The 19,469-nt window shown below is 34.0% G+C and overlaps 1 protein-coding gene across 2 annotated transcripts in view; it reads right to left on the bottom strand.

Annotated features, from left to right (window-relative positions):
- The window catches only part of LOC113510506 (bifunctional glutamate/proline--tRNA ligase), a 60,187-nt gene that overhangs the window by 5,823 nt on the left and 34,895 nt on the right, over positions 1-19,469 (bottom strand). For both annotated transcript variants that reach the window (XM_052900763.1, XM_052900764.1), the window contains exons 14-25: positions 14,706-14,903; positions 11,449-11,646; positions 10,747-10,944; positions 9,838-9,981; positions 9,087-9,173; positions 7,062-7,196; positions 6,083-6,172; positions 4,437-4,550; positions 3,895-4,056; positions 2,710-2,827; positions 1,574-1,722; positions 498-698 (exon numbers count right to left, since the gene is read on the bottom strand). In XM_052900763.1, coding sequence (XP_052756723.1) covers positions 498-698; positions 1,574-1,722; positions 2,710-2,827; positions 3,895-4,056; positions 4,437-4,550; positions 6,083-6,172; positions 7,062-7,196; positions 9,087-9,173; positions 9,838-9,981; positions 10,747-10,944; positions 11,449-11,646; positions 14,706-14,903 — 1,794 coding nt within the window. The remainder of the gene's footprint in view (positions 1-497; positions 699-1,573; positions 1,723-2,709; positions 2,828-3,894; positions 4,057-4,436; positions 4,551-6,082; positions 6,173-7,061; positions 7,197-9,086; positions 9,174-9,837; positions 9,982-10,746; positions 10,945-11,448; positions 11,647-14,705; positions 14,904-19,469) is intronic.

The raw sequence follows: 19,469 nt of genomic DNA, 5'->3' as shown, positions 1-19,469 counted from the left end.
ATCATTGCTCGGATCAATAATATAATAATAATAAAATCGATAATAGATCGGATTGACACCCAAACTGCGAATAAATACTGAGCACCTAACAGTCAACACTATACTACTACTCTTTTACTTTTAAAAGACGTGTATGTATTCTCAGACGTGACATGCTCCCCGCCGTCTCCCCACCCCTCCTTAAATATACCTATGATAGATAATGGTAGGCTGGAATAACTATTGTATATGATATAAATACCAACCACGGGGAAAGGGATTGTTAGTAATGGGGTCTAACAGCCTCATCGCTAGCAATGTACCCTATCAGGTCGACCTCCACGCAGTTAACTCTGCGACTGGAAAGCATCGTGGTTAACTCTCGTAGAATTCTTTACGATGGGCTAACTGACCTGCTTTCACCCTCATCTATCATCCCTCATTGGTGCCCCACTAGAGTATACCGACAGCGTAGGCGGGATTGGCATTCCCTTATCGGCTATTAAAGGAATACTAACCACGACGTTGTTCCACTGGTTGAGCTTGAGCGGCAGGTCGCGGTGGCTCTGTATCCACCTTGCGTACGCGGGGTACATGACAGTCTCGGAGGTGGGTCGCACAGCGATGTGCTCGGCCAGTTCCGACGACCCGGAGTGCGTCACCCACGCCACCTCCGGCGCGAAGTCCGCTATGTGCGTCTTTTCGCGTTCTAACGCCGCCTGTGTACAATTTTACTTTATTTATGACTAGCGGCCCGTCCTGGCGTCGCACGAGTGGACATTTTTAACATTTCCCTTCACTGCTCTGCTCCCATTGATCGTGGCGTGATGAAAAGTATACTATAACCTGCCCAGGAGTATGAAGAATAATTGTATCAAGTTACGTTAAAATCCGTCGTGTAGTTTTTGTTTCTATAACGAACATACAGACAGACAGATAAAATTTTTATTGATTGCATTTTTGGCATCAGTATCGATCACTGATCAGCCCCTGATAGTTATTTTGGAAAAATATTTCATGTACAGAATAGACCTCTCTACAGTAATATAAGTATAGATAAAGTAAGTACAATATTTTATTTTACATATAGACTGGACATAAGCCTTCCCCATAAGGGGAGTTTTGCCAGTAATCGCCACGCTTGGCACACGGGACGCATAATTTAATTATTATATTAGTAAAAAATAAGTAAAATCATTCGCCATATTAGAAATGCATCAAATTATTTTTAAATACAAAATTATCAATAAAGGCCACAAGTCTCGATTTCAATGCCATCTAGTATGTCTTGCCCGATTTTTTATAAGCTAACGGCCCATCTGATGGAAAGCGGTAACCATCGCGCATAGACATGAACAGTAGCATGGACAGAATTGCCTATGATACTCATGGTACCCCGTGAAACACATGCTTTCCATTCTTGGGAATTATTATGTTACATCCCTTTATGTATTTTAACTACTACTACAGTGATTACTGTGACGGTGGCGTCCTCTGTTACCAAGAGCTTTTAGATCGTTTACGTTATAATATTAAGGATTGAGACACTACCTAGAAGTGAGATGAAAGTTTAACTTTATATTCAAAAGCTCACCTTAGATACGAATATGGGGAAGTATCCATCTTTCACGCCAAGTTTCTTGAATTCAGTGCTGAGGAAGTTACGTATCACCTCCCATATGCTGTACGACCACGGCCGGAGGATATAGCACCCGGATATGTCGTAGTAGTCTATCATTTCCGCTGTGTTGACAAAATTAATTTTTAAAACATTTTTTCCATGCAATTCTAAATAACAATAAATTATTTAACGTATGGTTGAGTATTTTGAAATATTTTCTGAACACTCTAACCGCCTAGACCTTGAGCTACCTTTAATTTACTTTTACATTTATGAAGCATGTATGTTAGAATAATATGTAGTTAGGGGTAAGAAAATTATGTATCTAAACAATGTTTTTTTTTATTTTTTTTTATATAACTTAGAATGGCAAACAAGCTGACGGCCCACCTGATGGAAAGTGGTAACCGTCGCCTATAGACATGAGCAGTACCATAGACATAACAGAGTATACTGTTTCGCCCATGATACCCCTCATGCGTTGCCATTCCTGAGGACTCAGGTGTTATTCCTCTGTACCCTGTAAATTCACGCCATATCCCACCCTTCAAACCGAAACACAGGCATGCAAACACAGCTGCTTCACGGTTGAAACACGAATGGGACAGAAGTACCCAAGCAATCGACTTTTGTACAAGTTTCATTCAATATAAAATTTCATTATTATGAAACTCGTAATAACCACCTATTGTAATTTTATATGGAATGCAATAAATAATAAATCAAATATCATATTCATTAAAAATAAAATAATCTAATTTTCTTTTTTCTCAATGTTCTCTACAAAGGTTGTCTAGAAGAGATTGCTTAGCGATAAGGCCGCCTTTTGTATCACTTCTCATAAAAAAATACTATAAATAAAACTATAAAAAAAATAAACCCAAAAAAAATTGCGAAATATGAATGGCGACAAAGCCCTTCCTGCATGTGGCAAACGGAACTATCAATAGATACGTTATCGTTACCCTATGCGTAGGTTAGAACGAGATGGCAACGTGCGGCGTCTTATTCTATCTAAAACACATTTAACATGTTCAGTTCAGTTCAACGACATTCGTTGTTGATAATTGATTTCCCACATTTTGTGCTAAAATTACGAATGAACTTACATTTGGTTATGACCTGTGAGTACCATTCGGGTAGATTTGTGTCCTTGCTGGCTTCCAGGCCAAGTCTTGTCACCTTCTTCACGCCTGTTGACGACTCCTCTTTGACTGGTTTTGGTGACTGTGATAAAAAAATGCAATTTTTTTTATTTATGTGCATAATTTTTAACTTAGATTATTTACTAGTTTCCCGTGGCTTTGCCCGTGTGCATTAGTATATAAAGCACGTTACGCATTAACTCACGATATAAATTTACTCTTTAACAAATTCAAATGCATTCCACGTGCCCCCCAACCGGGAAACCATCATGCTGAATTCCAGGTGTATTCATCACGATAGGCTATCTGACCTGCCTTTTCATTCTCACCAATCATCCCTCAGTGGTGCCCCGCCAGCGTATACCGTTAGCACAGGCGGGATTATCATTCCATTATCACCCATTAAAACAAAATCAGGGTAATCAAGATTAGTCAAACATCTTTATAAACTTTTACATTTGAAATAATTATTAGTAGGATTTTTACAATAACTTGTTTACGAAGTAAGTAAAGATAACTGGAAATCAATCAACCAATCGTTTATTTGCATAAACTAGCATAATTGATAAACTAACCTAAAACAATAGTAACTTTGATATCTAATATATAAAGTTCTCGTGTCGCGGTATTTGTTACCAAACTCCTCCGAAACAGTTTTATCGATTTTTATGAAATTTTCTGTACATATCGGGTAGGTCTGAGAATTGGCCAACATCTATTTTTCATACCCCTCAATGATAACCCCTAAATATTTTTTTTATTATTCTGACATTTTTTTTTTTTTATTTTTATTTTATTATGATTAAGCATTGAAAAATACATACAAATTAAAATTTTCACGCTTTTACGATCAACCTCTATTGTTTAATCGCAATTTTTATATGCCGCAATAGGGCTGCAAGATGACAATCGAATATAATAATTGTAGTACGATATTTTGTCATGTATAGTTCTAAAAATAGTATATATGGTAAAACAACGTTTACCGAGTCAGCTAGTATTAATTTTTTTTTTATTTAATTATCATACATAAATACATTAAAAAAATTGGATTTTTAGTACCACTTAAACCTCTTGGGCTTGTGTGTGATACTGTGTGATACTTGTGTGTGATTTCTAAATATATAAAACAAGATCAATTAAACAGACCTTTTCTTTCGGCTTCTCTGCTTTAGCCTCTTTAGGTTTTTCTTTTTTCTCTTTCGGTTTACTTTCGCGGGCCTGCGCCGGCGGTGCGTACGCAGTGCCCGTTAACGTTTGGTAGCTCGCCTTGAGGTTTAGCAACTTCTTCACCTCCGCATCTATGGTCGCCTGGTAACAATGAATTAAAATTGTAGAATATTTATTTATAATTAATATCTGTGTATTTTTGTCTTCCTTAAGAATTATTAAGGGGTAAGCAGAGAGCTTCATAGGATTGTAGATACAGTAGTTAAAACATGTAGTTTTTCTTTTTTTCATATTTTTTTAAATATCGTAAGCAATCTTTTTTTTGAAACAATGGGATACTTCCTCATATAACATATCAGATAAATGTCTAAAATTTATTTTAAATCATCTAGTGTAAGTATAAAGTTCAAATGTCTAAGAATAACAAAATTACGGGTTCAGATTTTGCCTATTTTGAATGTTAACCAATCACAAACTTTAAAAGACCCATTTTTTGTTCTTATAAATTAATACAGTTTTACCTTGTCTGCCTTCTTAGCCTTAAGGTCTCGAACGATATCGCCTTGCTTCGTAATCTCTGCAACGATGGCCGCTGCACTATCCCCACCATTGACATTCATTGTTGCTGGAGTTTGCTGTCAAAGTAAACATAATATAAACAATAAATTAGCTTGGACATAACATATTAATTATTGCATTAATATTTAATGTTTGTTATATATGTTATAATGCAATATGCTGTTGGTGTTCCAACGAATAGAGAAATAAATTATTACGGTACTAGAACAGACTATCATAATTATGTTAAACGAGTATCTATTTATATATATAATAAAAATTAACTAAGGAGTTGTTTTTAGCTATTCAATATATAAATAGACTATAGAAGCAAATATTGTGTACATGTTATACATTTATTTATTTATATGTATTTTCTATATATATACCATATATATATATATATATATATATATATATATATATATATATATATATATATATATATATATATATATATATATTTATTTTCTATGCATCAACGAAGTAATGAAGAAAAAGAAGAAGTAAAGAATTTTAGTCAATAAACTATTTTATACAGTTTGGTGAACTAACTAGTAATTATTAGGTGAGTTGGTTAAATAAATAATTTTAAAATAAATATTATATGATAATTAACAACGAATGGAAAAAATCTAAGCATTCTGTTTTAGTATAAACAGTAAAAGACGTGAAGCTCCTCGTCAAGAAGTATTGTATATATACACTGTTGTATTGTAATGTAAGCATTTAGTTACATATTTGTATTTATGCAATGTAGTAATGTCATGTAGTCCCGACATAAAATGGGCCGCCCTTTCCTTTTCGTGGGGCGTCGTAAAGCAGCAGCGTCACTTTTAAAATAATACATTTTCCTTTTTAAAAGGCCAGCAGCACACCTGCGTTGCCTCTGGTGTTGCGAGTGATCATGAACGGCGGTGATCATTTACCATCAGGTGAGCCACATGCTTGTTTGCTCCCTGTGTTATAAAAAAAACAAATATCCAACTGCGGTTGACAACTCGCCTGCCAAACGTGACCTACCAAGGGGGAAGCCTATGTTACATAGTGATATATTAAGCACTGGCAGTTAATGTTATCATCATCATCATCATCATTTATAGAAAATAAGCAATCCAGTCGGGATTAAAATAAATACAGAAAGATAAATTAGTACTTTACATTACCTTTATATAAAATTTTATTTTTTATTTTGGTTATATTACTGTAATTTTCATACGGAGTTCTAATTTTTTTACCATAATATCATATTACACCTATATTAGTCGCTCATCTTTTTATGCAACTTAGAACGGCAAACAAGCTGACGGCCCACCTGATGGAAAGTCGTAACGGTCGCCTATAGACATGAGCAGTACTATGAACATAACAGAGTGTACTGTTTCGCCCATGATACCCCGCATGCGTTGTCATCCCTAAGGACTAAGGTGTTATTCTTTGCTGTATATATTACTTGCTGATAATGCAGCTTCCTATAGATGAAAGAGTTTTTAAAATCGATTTGAGTATTTTTGATTTTATCCACTACAAATAAAAAAACATACTAAAAATTAAATCTTACCTTTTATATTTGTGATATTAGTATATATGTCGATATATTGTCACTAACCTGTTTATTATTTGCAACAGAAGCGTTTGGCGTCCAATCGGTGCCAGTGATCGTCTTGTACTGTGCCTTCAGATTCAAAAGTGTTTTTACCTGTAAAATATTAGTTATATATTAATTTTAGTCCTGTTATTATATTCATAACCAGAACAAACTGGGCAATAGTGCCAACACCGTGGTAGTGAAAAGGGATTGTTAGTAATAAGATCTAACTGGCCCATTACTGGGGGGAAAGGGATTGTTAGTAATGGAGACTGAGAATCCAATTGCTAGCAATATACCCAACCAGGTCGACCTCCTCGCGGTTCTCCCTGGAAACTATCATGGTTAATTCCTGATGAATTCATCATGATGGGCTAACTGGCCTGTTTTTATTCTCATCTATCACCTTTCACTGGTGCTTCGCCAGCATATCCCGTTAGCGCAGGCGGGGTTACCATACCATTTTCACCCATCAAAAAAAAAAAACTGGCCCATTAATAGCAATACAATCTATTAGGTAGACCTTTACGCGAATCTTCTTGGAAACGATCGTGGTTAAATCTAGTGGAATTCGTCACGATGGGCTAACTGACTTGCCTTTTCATCATCATCTAATATCCCTCACTGGTACCCCGCCACCGTATACCGTTAACACAGGCGTGGTTACTATTCCATTATCACCCATAAAAAAAAACACTGTAGGGTGAGGACCCAGTGATACGTAACAAAGGTATATCTTACTTCAGACACCAGTTCTTCACAATACCTTAAATTGTTTAACATAAAAAATAAATTTCTTTGCAATAACTTTTGCGAAATTATCAAAATAAAATATTATGTTAAAGGTAATAAACTTATTATAGAAATGAGAACTGAGAATTGGCCGCACTGTAACTTATTTAAATTACAGTTATATGTATATTTTTTTATAATAAATCTTTATTTCATTTCATTTTCATATTAAAATAAATTTGGCACTACTGTCCCCAGTGTCTCTTACCTCAGCGTCAACGGCCGCCTTGTCCGCCTTCTCAGCCTTCAACTTCCGTACCTTATCGCCCTGCGCTGTGATTTGGGACAACAGTTCACTCACTCCACCGTCGTTCGTCTTCTGCACAGGTGCTGTGTTAGCAGGCTGTAAACGGGCGAGTAATTTTCTTTTATAAATATACACTAAAATTATATGAAATCTGCATAGTAACAATATGTTATTTAAAATACATGTACTTTTGCATCGTTTTATTAAAAAAGAAATAAAAATTAAACATGAGTCTGGTTTCAAAATGTCATCCTCAAACGTGCTGTATTTTTTAAAACGTTTGCACTAAATATTGTAAAAGAAGCGATAATATTTACAATGTTTCAATAGTAAATTATCGATAAACTCTACACGGATTAATGAAGCGATACAGTGTGTTATAAATTTAATAATACTAATGACTGCTATCGAATTAAAGTAGTAAAATAAAACATGGGCGTATCTATTTATTATACTCGTACTACAGATACGTCACCACAACCAGATTTAGAACGTCTTTTTTTTTTATTAGAGCAACCAAGAACACATACACTATGATTACAATTTTTATCTCAAGCAAATAGTTCAGGTAAGTATATAGTGTTGGCTTAATTACTGGTTACCACGGCATATATTATTTTTTTAGAAGTAAACAAATAATTTATTTATTTTAGCCAAAACAACATAAAAAGGTGATGTGCATAAATATTTATTTATTTATTTAACTCTTTGTTGCACTAGAAACATAAAAATGTACAATGACAATTGAATAATTCAAGTGAAATACAGTAACATAAATACAGATTGAAATATATACATACTGGTAAAAGTACAAAGGCGTTCTTATCACTAGGACAATCTCTTACAGACAACCTTTGGTTAAAGGAGAACAGATAGAAGTGGGTAGGTGGCAAAAGAGTGAATTAATTTTTTCGTGATTATAATACAAAAGCCTATATTGCACAAAAATATCAAATACATAATTTATTAAACTAAATATATAGGTATGTTTAAATATATAGTATTTTATATTCTAACTTATGATATAAACTGAATAATATTTGTTACAATAATCCAAATGTAATTCTAATCCGTTCAGTAGTTTTGGCATGAAAGAATAACAAACATTCATACATTCGTTAATCTTTAACTGTATTTATAATAGTAGCAGTAGAACGCCAAAAATTTTTTTTTTCGATTTTTTGTTAATTGGCAGATTAATCTCGTCTCTTCGTGACATTTGTTTTCAAGATTTTATCACTTCTTTTTGTGACTTGTTTCTACATAAATGTAGAAAGTTTATTAATTACATCCATTTAGATATATTTTCTGTATTTTTTATTATTGACGTCTTTGTAGAATGAATTTTAATGTTTGGTATTTTTTGGTTTAGCTAAATGTCTAGTTCATAGTATACAAACTACTTAGAACATTGAACTTTTGAAATTGATTGCGGTTGATCATAGGCGGGGATAATCAATAACCATCAGGTGAGCCGCATGCTCGTTTGCTCTTTGTGTTTTAAAAAAGCCTTCCATATTTTCAACCGACTTCAAAAAGAAAGAGGTACTCAATTTGTTTATATTTTTGTCATGTTTGTTACCTCATAATAACATAAACCGATTTGGAAAATTATTTTTTAATCTGAAAGGATATACTTACACATAACCATCATTTCAACCATTATCCGTCCACTGCTGGACATTACACATTATTCCCATAGTTATTTTATCAAAATCGATTTAGTAGTTTAATTTTAATAGAATTAATAGATTTATTAATAAATTCATATATTAAAATAACTGATTTTGAATTTTAAAAGAGGTTTGTTTGAATCGAAGCATTTGGCGTTCCATTGTTTCTGCCTACCCTAATGGAAGACAGGCGTGACAGATATGTATGTAAGTATGTAAAATAACTGATTTTGCCATAATTGAGGTCGGTTCTTTTTATGGGACACAATCTTTAATCATCAATATGTTACAATTACGTAAATGTCTCACTAACCTGGGAATTATTCGCAGTAGCGTTAGGTGTCCAATCAGTGCCGGTTAGGGTTTTATATTGTGCTTTGAGACTCAGAAGGGTTTTTACCTGTGAACAATTAGAAGTCGAACATAAATAATTTTTCAACCGACTTAAAAAAAGAGGTTATCTATACGGTTGTATTTTTTTTTTCGTTTGTTACCTCATATCCCCGTTAGTAATAAACAGATTTGGAAAATTCTTTTTTATCTGAAAGGATATACTTACAAATTGGTCACAAAGGAATTTTATCAAAATTAGTTCAGTGTTTTAGTTTTAAAATCAAAATAACTGGTTATGTGGCAGTTTAAGTCTTTTTTTGTGGAACACCATCTTAATTATATGTAATGTCCCCAAATTGACTTTGGGGACATTATAATTAAGATGTATATTTTAGGGTGGAGGGTGTCATGGGTGACACAGTCGAGGCCATCCAAGACTCTTAATCATGAATGTCCACGAGCTCCAGTCGGGTCATCATTATAATAATTAATTATTTTAAATTTGAACTCAGAACTGTTTTCGTGGCAAAATAACTCATAGTTAATTAAATATTGCTATACTAATATACCTATTAAAAATGTAGTAAAGTTTAAAAAAAAATCTTGACGTTAGAAAAACAATTTAATGGTGTTAAAAAATAACTAATTCTGAAAATTGACATTAGACGAAATAAGTTTGAGAGCACTTGCAGTTAAGTAAAATTGGTACTATTATCCCCAGTGTCTCTTACCTCAGCGTCGACGGCCGCCTTGTCTGCCTTCTCAGCCTTCAACTTCCGTACCTTATCACCCTGCGCTGTGATCTGGGACAACAGTTCACTCACTCCACCGTCGTTCGTCTTTTGCACAGGTGCCGTGTTACCGGGTTTCCATTCCTGTAACATTATTTTGCTATTCAACTGTGTGATCCTGGGATCATAGAATGAATTTACCAGAGGAAGACTTTGTACAAAAGTCATTTGCTTGGGCACCTCTGTCCCATTCGTGCTTCTACCGTGAAGCAGTTGTATTTTCATGGCTGTGTTTTGGTTTAAAGGGTGGGATATCGCAGTGAATTTACAGGGTAAGAAGGAATAACACCTGAGTCCTCAGGAATGGCAACGCATGGCGGGTGTCATGGGCGAAACAGTATACTCTGTTATGCTCATGGTACTGCTCATGCCTATAGGCGACAGTTACCACTTTGTTGTTACATAAAAAAACCCTTGTGTGTATGAGTTGACTAAGGGCACTTAATGACTGAGAGATGGGCAGCAGCGTCTCTTTTAGCAAAATCAACAAAAGCCTAACTGTATTTGCCAATCTGCCTGCCAAGCGTGGCAACTACTGGTAGTACTCCCCTTATGGGGAAGATCTATGTTCAGCAGTTGACAGTTAATACCTGATATGATGATGATGATAAAAAATATTTTATAATAAAAAAAATTATGACATTATTTTTTTTTTCTAAAATGATGGTTCTGACTGAGGATGAAGATTGAAGAAAAAAATTAGAAGTCGTAACCTCTTAAGGAGTTAACGTCACAGCTCAAGGAAGTCGCAAGAAATTCAGGAGACAACTTCTTTCTTAGTTTTGATAATGGATCTATGAGTTTTGTTTACCCACTAGTTCATGTTTTTATAGGATTCATTAATCTAACCTGTCCTGTAGCAGCCTTATACTTCGCTTTGAGGTCCAATAAAACCTTCACTGCTTCATCGATCTTGGCCTTTTCGGCTTTGGCACTTTTGAGCGAACGTACAAGATCACCTTGCTTCGTGATTTCTTGATCCAAATTTCCGGCGTCGCCCGTGGCTGGTGTTTTAGCAGGCGCTGGAGAAGCTCCAGGTTTCCACTCCTAAATGTAAAAAATAAATATTACAATCATTTCCAAGAAGTTACAGCTCTTTAAAATTTCGATTTAAGATTCGATTTAATTTAGTAATCAGTTTATATTCATTTTTTATATGTAACTTAGAATGGCAAACTAGCTGACGGCCCACCTGAAAGAAAGTAGTAACCGTCGCATTTAGACATGAGCAGTACATGGACAGAGTACATAAGTAGTAATATTGTTTCGTTTATGATATCTCCCATGCGTTGCCATTCCTGAGGATTTAGGTGTTATTTCTCTGTACTGTGTAAATGTATATACCGTCAGTTGTAAATCGATTTGGAAAATTATTTTTTATCTGAAAGAATATACTTACAGATTGGTCAAATAAAAATTTAAATAAAACGATTTAGTACGTTTTGCCATAAATGTAGTGTTTTTTTTGTGGAATACAATTAATTATATTTACAAAAAAAAGATCATGCAAAGTTGGTACGGCTTACTAGTACTATATTATACATTTTTTACCTGTCCAGTAGTAGTCTTATATTTTGCTTTAAGATCCAATAAGGCCTTCACAGCTTCGTCGATTTTGGCCTTTTCAGCCTTAGCACTTTTGAGCGAACGGACGAGATCGCCTTGCTTCGTGATTTCTTGATCCAACTTCACGGCATCACCTGTAACTGGTGTATTGGTAGGCGCTGGAGATGCTCCAGGTTTCCATTCCTGAATGAAATGAATAAAAAAATTATAATAAATAATTTATTTACACTTTATTGCACAATTTATAAAGTAAGTGATACAAAAGGCGGCTTTATGGCCAAGAAATTTCTTTCAGACAATCTTTGGGTAGAGGACATTGTGAAAAAGACAGAGGGTAATGTTCTAAATGAACCTTTTTTACATATACTGACAATTATAGTTTTTTTATAAAAAAGAAAATTTATAAACAATTGAAATAGAACAAAATATATATTCAATACAGCAAACAATTAATATAAATAATAATATTATACATACAAAAACCAGCATATTTTACAAACATGTAATATAGAGGTAATATAAGGGTAATATATTTTAATGCTTAGCCTTACTAATATTATAAATGTAAAAGTGAATTTGTTTGTCACCTTTTTACAGTTTAAACAATCTCTATGAAATTTGGTATACATGTATTATATAGTATGGACAATGATATAGGCTACTTTTATCCCGGTCAGTAAACATATTCCGATTACGCAAACTGAAAAAAAAAAAAAACTAATAATGAATATATTTAAATATCATAATCATCATTTCAGCCATTATCCGTCCGCTGCTGGACACAAGCCTCCCCCATAGACTGCCATAAAGAACGGTCCCGAGCCATGCATCTACTGACTTCCTACAATGCATTTCAGGTCGTCATTCCATCTAGTGGGGGATCGTCCTACACTGCGTTACACACCTGTACTGCTCAGTTTGCTCCCACTTATCAGGCTATTTCTCTGCTCAATTCTCTGATTGCTCAGCAGCCAGATATTGATATATTTAATGACAAAATAGGCATATTTTTAAACTGTTGTACAAAATTTGTATGTTTGTAAAATAAACCTATGGCTTTGGGAGACTGTAAGTGTGGTGAGTAATTTTTAAATAAATAAATAAATATGGTCGAATAAAATACCTAACTTGGCGTAACGTAAACCTAATTAGAACTCATTGTAATTAAACACTACAAGTTCACTGTAATGATTACATGATATTAAATATCTAATATATAGTGTAACGACATGACTCATGTTCTTTAGAAGTTATTTATTGTTACGAATAACAAACTTGGTTTATTAAAGTAAATTAATAAGAATTAAGTTTTCTTCAGGGTCGATAACGTTACGTCATACCCATAGTGTTGCAGGCGTCCATAGATTACAGTAATCGTTTACCATCAGACGGGCTGCATGCTTGTTTGCAACATCCATGGTATAAAAAAATATGTTATGGGTCGGATTAAAAGTTTCCGTTACAGCCGGTATGAATATTTGGATACAATATGATGGTTTCTGAGAACCTGCTTTTTTTTACCTGCATTCTTTTATTAACTAGCTGACTCGGTGAACTTTCTATCACCTAATTTCTAACGCAATCTATTAAAAGAATTTCGAAGTAGCAATTACTATACACAATTACCTATTTTATTCAGTTCAAAGTACAATAGGTCTGATATAGCTCAACAAGGTATACAACAACAAGGTAACAACAACAACAACAACAACAAGCCCTTAAGAATAAAAAAAGTTTTAAGCTGAACTTTAAGGTTTTTTTTTTCTTTATTTGTCTAACCCTGCATTTCAAAAAATAAAACGAAAAAACAATCAAATCGATCAAGCTGTTTTTGAGTCTTAGAGTGTTTAATGAACGGCGATTCTTTTATATATATATATTCGTATAAAAATTATATCCAACTAGTAAACAAACTGATAATTTATAGAAAGCAATATCGCTGTTTATGACTTATAAGTCATAAACAATGATATTGCTTAGATATTAATTAGAGACATGACAAATATCATAGGAGAATATACTGGGGTCGATTCTGAGAAGCTATTTCTTTAATAACCAAAATTAAAATATTAATTTCATATCACAGCAAAATCTTTATTGTAAGGCTCAATATGGACTAAATTTCTAATTAATTTAAGCCAATCAGCACATAGTCGATTCCCGTCTATCTGTCCCTATGTACGCTTAGATCTTTAAAACTACGCAACAGATTTTGATGCAGTTTTTTTAATAGATAGAGTAATTCAAGAGCAATGTTTATATGTATAATACATGCATAATATAGTAGAGGAACACTGATAATTTTAGAGGTTTCTAATGTAACGTCGTAATGTAATTGGGGGGCTTGCGGCGTTATTAAGTATCAGCATTGCACCCGTGCGAAGCCGGGGCGGGTCGCTAGTAATATTAAAATTTTAGTTTATGATGATCCATATAACGGTAATTTCTCGAACTCACTTTTCATACTTCTAACTGTGGTCAGTAAACATATCCAAGTTATGCGCACGAAGACGCAGGAAAAAGCTAGTAGCGCTATAAAAACATGCCGATACACATATTCGTGACCTAGCCTTATAGTAACGTTCTTCAAACACTGCACACTTTGCAATTTCATCAATAAACTTCTCATTTAATTTGAAACTGCAAATGGATGCATTTTACACACACTGCCTACGTATGTATAATACTTACCTATTTACCACATCAATACTGCGTAAATTGTCAACTTTGGTGTACAAATTTTTAATAAATAGAATCATTTATTTGTTATTGTTAACATTACTAGCTGTATCCCACGGCATCACCTGTGTGTATCATAGTATAACAAGCTAACGGCCCACCTGATGGAAAGTGGTAACCGTCGCCTATATGAGCAGTACCATGGACATAATATACTGTTTCGTCCATGATACCCCCCATGCGTTGCCATTCCTGAGAACTCAGGTGTTATTCCTCTGTACCCTGTAAATTCACGTCATATCCCACCCTTCAAACCGAAACACAGCCATGTAAACACAACTGCTTCACGGTAGAAACACGAATGAGACAGAGGTACCCAAGCAATCGACTTTTGTACAAAGTCCCCCTTTGGTAGTCTAGTCTGTATTGATGGTGTTAAATGTTTTGTTCTAAAGCCGTCTCGTGAATTAAATAAAATCCACGTGAAGGTCGACTTGACAGGGTATATTGCTAGCACTATACAACTGAATCATCGTAAATTTTTTATTTATAATGTTACTAACCTGGCCAGTGGCAGCTTTGTACTTGGCTTTAAGATCCAATAAGGACTTGACGGCCTCGTCAATTTTACTCTTTTCGGCTTTTGCGGTCTTGAGAGAGCGGACCAAGTCGCCTTGCTTGGTGATCTGCTCGTTGAGTTGAACAGCGTCGGAAACAGCAGGCGCAGATTGCTTAGACTGAGTAGTTTGTACTGGTTTTGGCTGTGAACAAAAATTCACAAAGTAAATAAAACTTCACAGCAAGTATATTTTTACAAACAGATCGTCAGATGGATCACCAAATTCAATTGGTGACAGAGTCAACTTTTGTCAACCTGGCAACAAGGTCAAAGACCGGTCAAGTACGAGTTGGGCTCCCTCGTTGAGGGTACCATAGATAAACCAGAGGGAGACTTTGTACAAAAGTCGATTGCTTCGGTACCTCTGTCCCATTCGTGTTTCAACCGTAAAGCAGTTGTGTTTGCATAGCTGTGTTTCGATTTGAAGGGCGGGATATGGCGTGAATTTACTGGGTACGGAGGAATAACACCCGAGTCCTCAGGAATGGCAACGCATGGGGGGTATCATGGGCGAAACAGTATACTCTGTTATGTCCATGGTACTGCTCATGTCTATAGGCGACGAATACCACTTTCCATCAGGTGGGCCATCAAGATCATGGCTTGTTTGCCATTCTTAGTTGTATAAAAAAAAAAGAATGCACAGTATGTTTATAACAAGCAAGTGGTTATTTCGTTTCGATTACGATCTTACTACAATAAATAATTAAAACGCTGTTTATCGAAACAGTGTTTAACAAATCTCTGTTTAAAAAGACTAAATATTATTTAGTTCATATAACAATGGTTACTTGTAATTTAATGTATCAAAATCTATAAATTATATAAATATAATTTCACCTCTCTACAGATTTATTATAAGTATAGAGTATAGATAGAAGATTATTTCCTACACCTACCTACCACACCAGGAGGACAGCACAATACGTATAAAATGAGGGGAAAGGGATTGTTAGTAATGGAGATTGAGAATCCTATTGCTAGCAATATATCCAACCAGGTCGACCTTCTCGCAGTTCTCCCTGGAAACTATCAAGATTAATTCCTGATGAATTCCTCATGATGGGCTTACTGGCCTGTTTTCATTCTCATCTATCACCCTTCACTGGTGCTCTGCCAGCGTATCCCGTTAGCGCAGGCGGGATTATCATACCATTTTCACCCATCAAAAAAAAAATACGTATAAAATAAATATGTATATAAAAAATACATCGAAAGACCACGAGAAATAAAACCACTAACTAAACAAACGTATTAAAAATTTGCAATTATCATAACATAATACAAATCAATCGGAGCGGTACTTGGAAAAAATATTTTTGCTATATACCTACCGTTCCGATTCATTTGTACTAGCATTCTAAAATCTATTGAAAATTAAAATATATCTAGTTAATAATATATGATATAAAATGGCTACCTTATTGAATGTATTTTTTGTAAGAGGGTTGACGTCAGGCAGGTGGCCGGTCGTAAAACTAAAAAACCAAATCTTTTTGTAATATGGATAAAATCATATTACGCCGACCCCAAATGATTGAGATAAGGGTAGAAAGATGATGATGATGATTGAATGTATTTTTAAATGCAATGGACCCCTAACAAATACTATTATTGTTGTTATTTCAATTAGTATTATCGTATTGAGGTTGTAAATGTGAAATTAAGTTTCTCTTTGAAATTTTTTTAAAACAATCTTTGTATTTTTCCTATAATATTTATATATACCTTTATAAACAATTATTTTAGACTGTTCGTTTCATAAACTTCGGAGATAATGTTTTTTTTTTCTTATATTTTGAATCATAACTAAAAAACCATGTAGCATAAAAATAAATAAAAATCAGTTTTTAACTGCAGAGTGTAGAGAGAGAGAGAGAGGTAATAAATTTTAAATTTAGAAGTTTTGAAACAATCGTCTCGAAAAGTAATGTATACCTATGGGTTCATATTCAGCAGCGGGACGCTGTCCTTCTCAAAACATCTCTAAAAGCCTAATTGCGGTTGCTGACCCGTTTACCAAGCCAAGGGAAAGGCTTCTCTTCAGCAGTGGATAGTTAAGAACTAATATAATGATATAGACAGGCATGAACAATAAAAAAAATACAATTCCATAACCGATACCCCCCAAAAACAAAGTTAAAAATAAAATTTTAAGTATCTACTAACAAGCTTAAGTAACTTTTAAATAAAAATACGTAATTTATTTTTAAATACATCTAAATATTAAATGCTTTACCTTAATATGAATTAAAAAGAAATTAAATATAACACGTGTCCACAGAATATATGGGCTTACTAAAGCGAAGAGGATCGCAAACGAGATTACAAGACGCGTGACCACGTTACTTTCTAAAATATATTATAAGTAGGTATATAACTGAACCGGTCTCGTAAATATATCAAAGTCCATTGCTGCTATTTAGATCAGTAATACAATTCGATATAAAACAATGAAATCATTGGATGTTACGTACTAAGATATTATCTTGACCACTTAAAGGTACTTATGACTATACAAATATTGATAGGAGAATTTTTTTTAGTGGATAATAATGGAATGGTAACCGCGCCTGCGCTATCGGTATACGATGGCGAATTAGTAAAAGAAGCAAATCGAAATATCAAGCTTATAGCAATTCTCCAACTATTGTGGTAATGGGGAAGGTAGTCCCCACGGCTAGTAAAATCTGTGCCTCTAGTGAGAAAGGGTATAACTCAAGTTATAGCCTTTTTCTTTTTTAGGCTACTTTAAATAAGCAAATTTTTCTCTTTCGAATGGTATAAGAATCGTAACGATATCTTTAAAAACAATAGAGATAGTAAACATGTAAAAGGCTACAATTAACAAAATATTTGTGGTAAAAAAGTCATAATTAGAAATAAAACTACAATATTTTACAAAAATTATTTTTGTAAAATGAATCAGTTCGATTTGAACCCTTTTACACCATTTAATAGCGATTATTTTTTTATAGCGTAAAATACACATCATTGTTTTTCTTCAATACTTCAATAAAATAGTTTCAATTCAACTTAAAACTATTTTCACATCATAATTTTAATATTTTTGTTAAGTGTGATTAGGTATAATAGAATTATTTTTAAAACTATAGGTTTTACACAAAAACCGACAATTTCATAAGAAAGAGGAGAAAAAATTACTATAAATGCAATCATTGACTTGTTCAATTAGCAAATAATAAAAGCAGGAGATTTTTTTTCTTTATTTAAAATAGTTTTTTGGCTCTCCTGAAAAGTGACCATTTTGAATTGAACCCTTTCTCACTAGAGGCACAGAAATATCCAGTTAGGTCGACATCCACTCGGTCTCTCCAAAAAACTATTGATTAATTAATTTTTTTGTCTCTTTATGAGTCTCTTGTCTTTTTTTTATACTAATCATTTTGTCAACTTCAAAGATAAAGGAATCTACAACAATAATTCACATTTGAAGAGACAGAGAGAAATGTTCGATTCCCAGAAAGATTCCAAACGTGACGTAAACAAATACGTAATATCGGCTGATTTCTATATATATATATTTTTTGTGCAAATTTGACAACAATTTTTTGAATAGAGCGTAATATCTTTCTTAATAAGTATGTAGGTAGTTTTGCGAATTAGGTACCTATTGACTGAGGTAGACGCAAAAAAAGCGCGCGCTCCGGACATCAGCAAAAAATAATTACACACACCAATTCACAGAAGTACAACATTTATGTCTACGCGTTGTTTATTTCGAATTGTGCTGTTCTTTTAATATGTAGAAATGCTGAATTGTAATTACAAGAATTGCGCTCTTATAAAAGTAACACGATATCATTACGTAGCTACTACCTAAGACTGTTTATAATATTTTGTTATAATCAAAGCATTTTGTATTCGATATTCATATTTAGCCTTTTCAATAATTTGGTTATTATTATTTACCCTTTAAAATAAAAGGGGTAGCGAAGAAATTAGGTACTATGAGTATTCTTGATATTTTATAATATTAAGTCTTAGTATTACGTATTAAATACTGTAAGTAATGTCAACAAAATTAAAGTTTTTTTTATTTTATTTTATACTTTATGATTAGGATCGATTGGTTCTAATTTAGCCTGTAAGATTTGCTCTAAAGAAAATAAATAATAAACACTATACGATATCGTAGACGGCTACAGTAAAGTACACTCAGGTAGGACGAAAAATTTCATACCTGGGTAAAACGTTCATTTGCAGTTCCACAGTGGAACTGCACGAAAATAACATGAAGGTTTATGATAAAAGGTGCAAGGAAGAAAGGTTCTTGAGGGGCGACCCCGTACGGGCAAACGCAGTGTAGGACGACCTCCCCCCCCCAACTAGATGGAGTGACGACCTCAAATGCATTGCAGGGAGACAGTGGATGCAGGTGGCTCAGAACCGTTCCTTATGGCAGTCTATGGGGGACACCTATGTCCAGCAGTGGACGGATAATGGCTGAAATGATGATGATGATAGTAAAGAATAAAATCGTCCAAACTACGTTAACGCAAAAACGCACGCACAAATGTACTTGCTTCGGCAGTACATATACTAAAAACACGCACGCACACACATACACATAGGCTTCTTTTTATTCTGGTCAAACGGACGAAGTCGCGGCTAAAAACTTCTAGTAAAGTTATAATATAATATAACGCACTGTCTCGAACAGTCACGAACACTTACCAACGCTGAC

This window comes from Galleria mellonella, unplaced genomic scaffold (genome assembly GCF_026898425.1).
Source record: "Galleria mellonella isolate WM207_F2 unplaced genomic scaffold, CSIRO_AGI_GalMel_v1 utg65, whole genome shotgun sequence".
Lineage (NCBI taxonomy): Eukaryota > Metazoa > Arthropoda > Insecta > Lepidoptera > Pyralidae > Galleria > Galleria mellonella.
The sequence above is the reverse complement of the archived record's forward strand: the minus strand, read 5'-3'. Positions and strand labels throughout refer to the sequence as shown.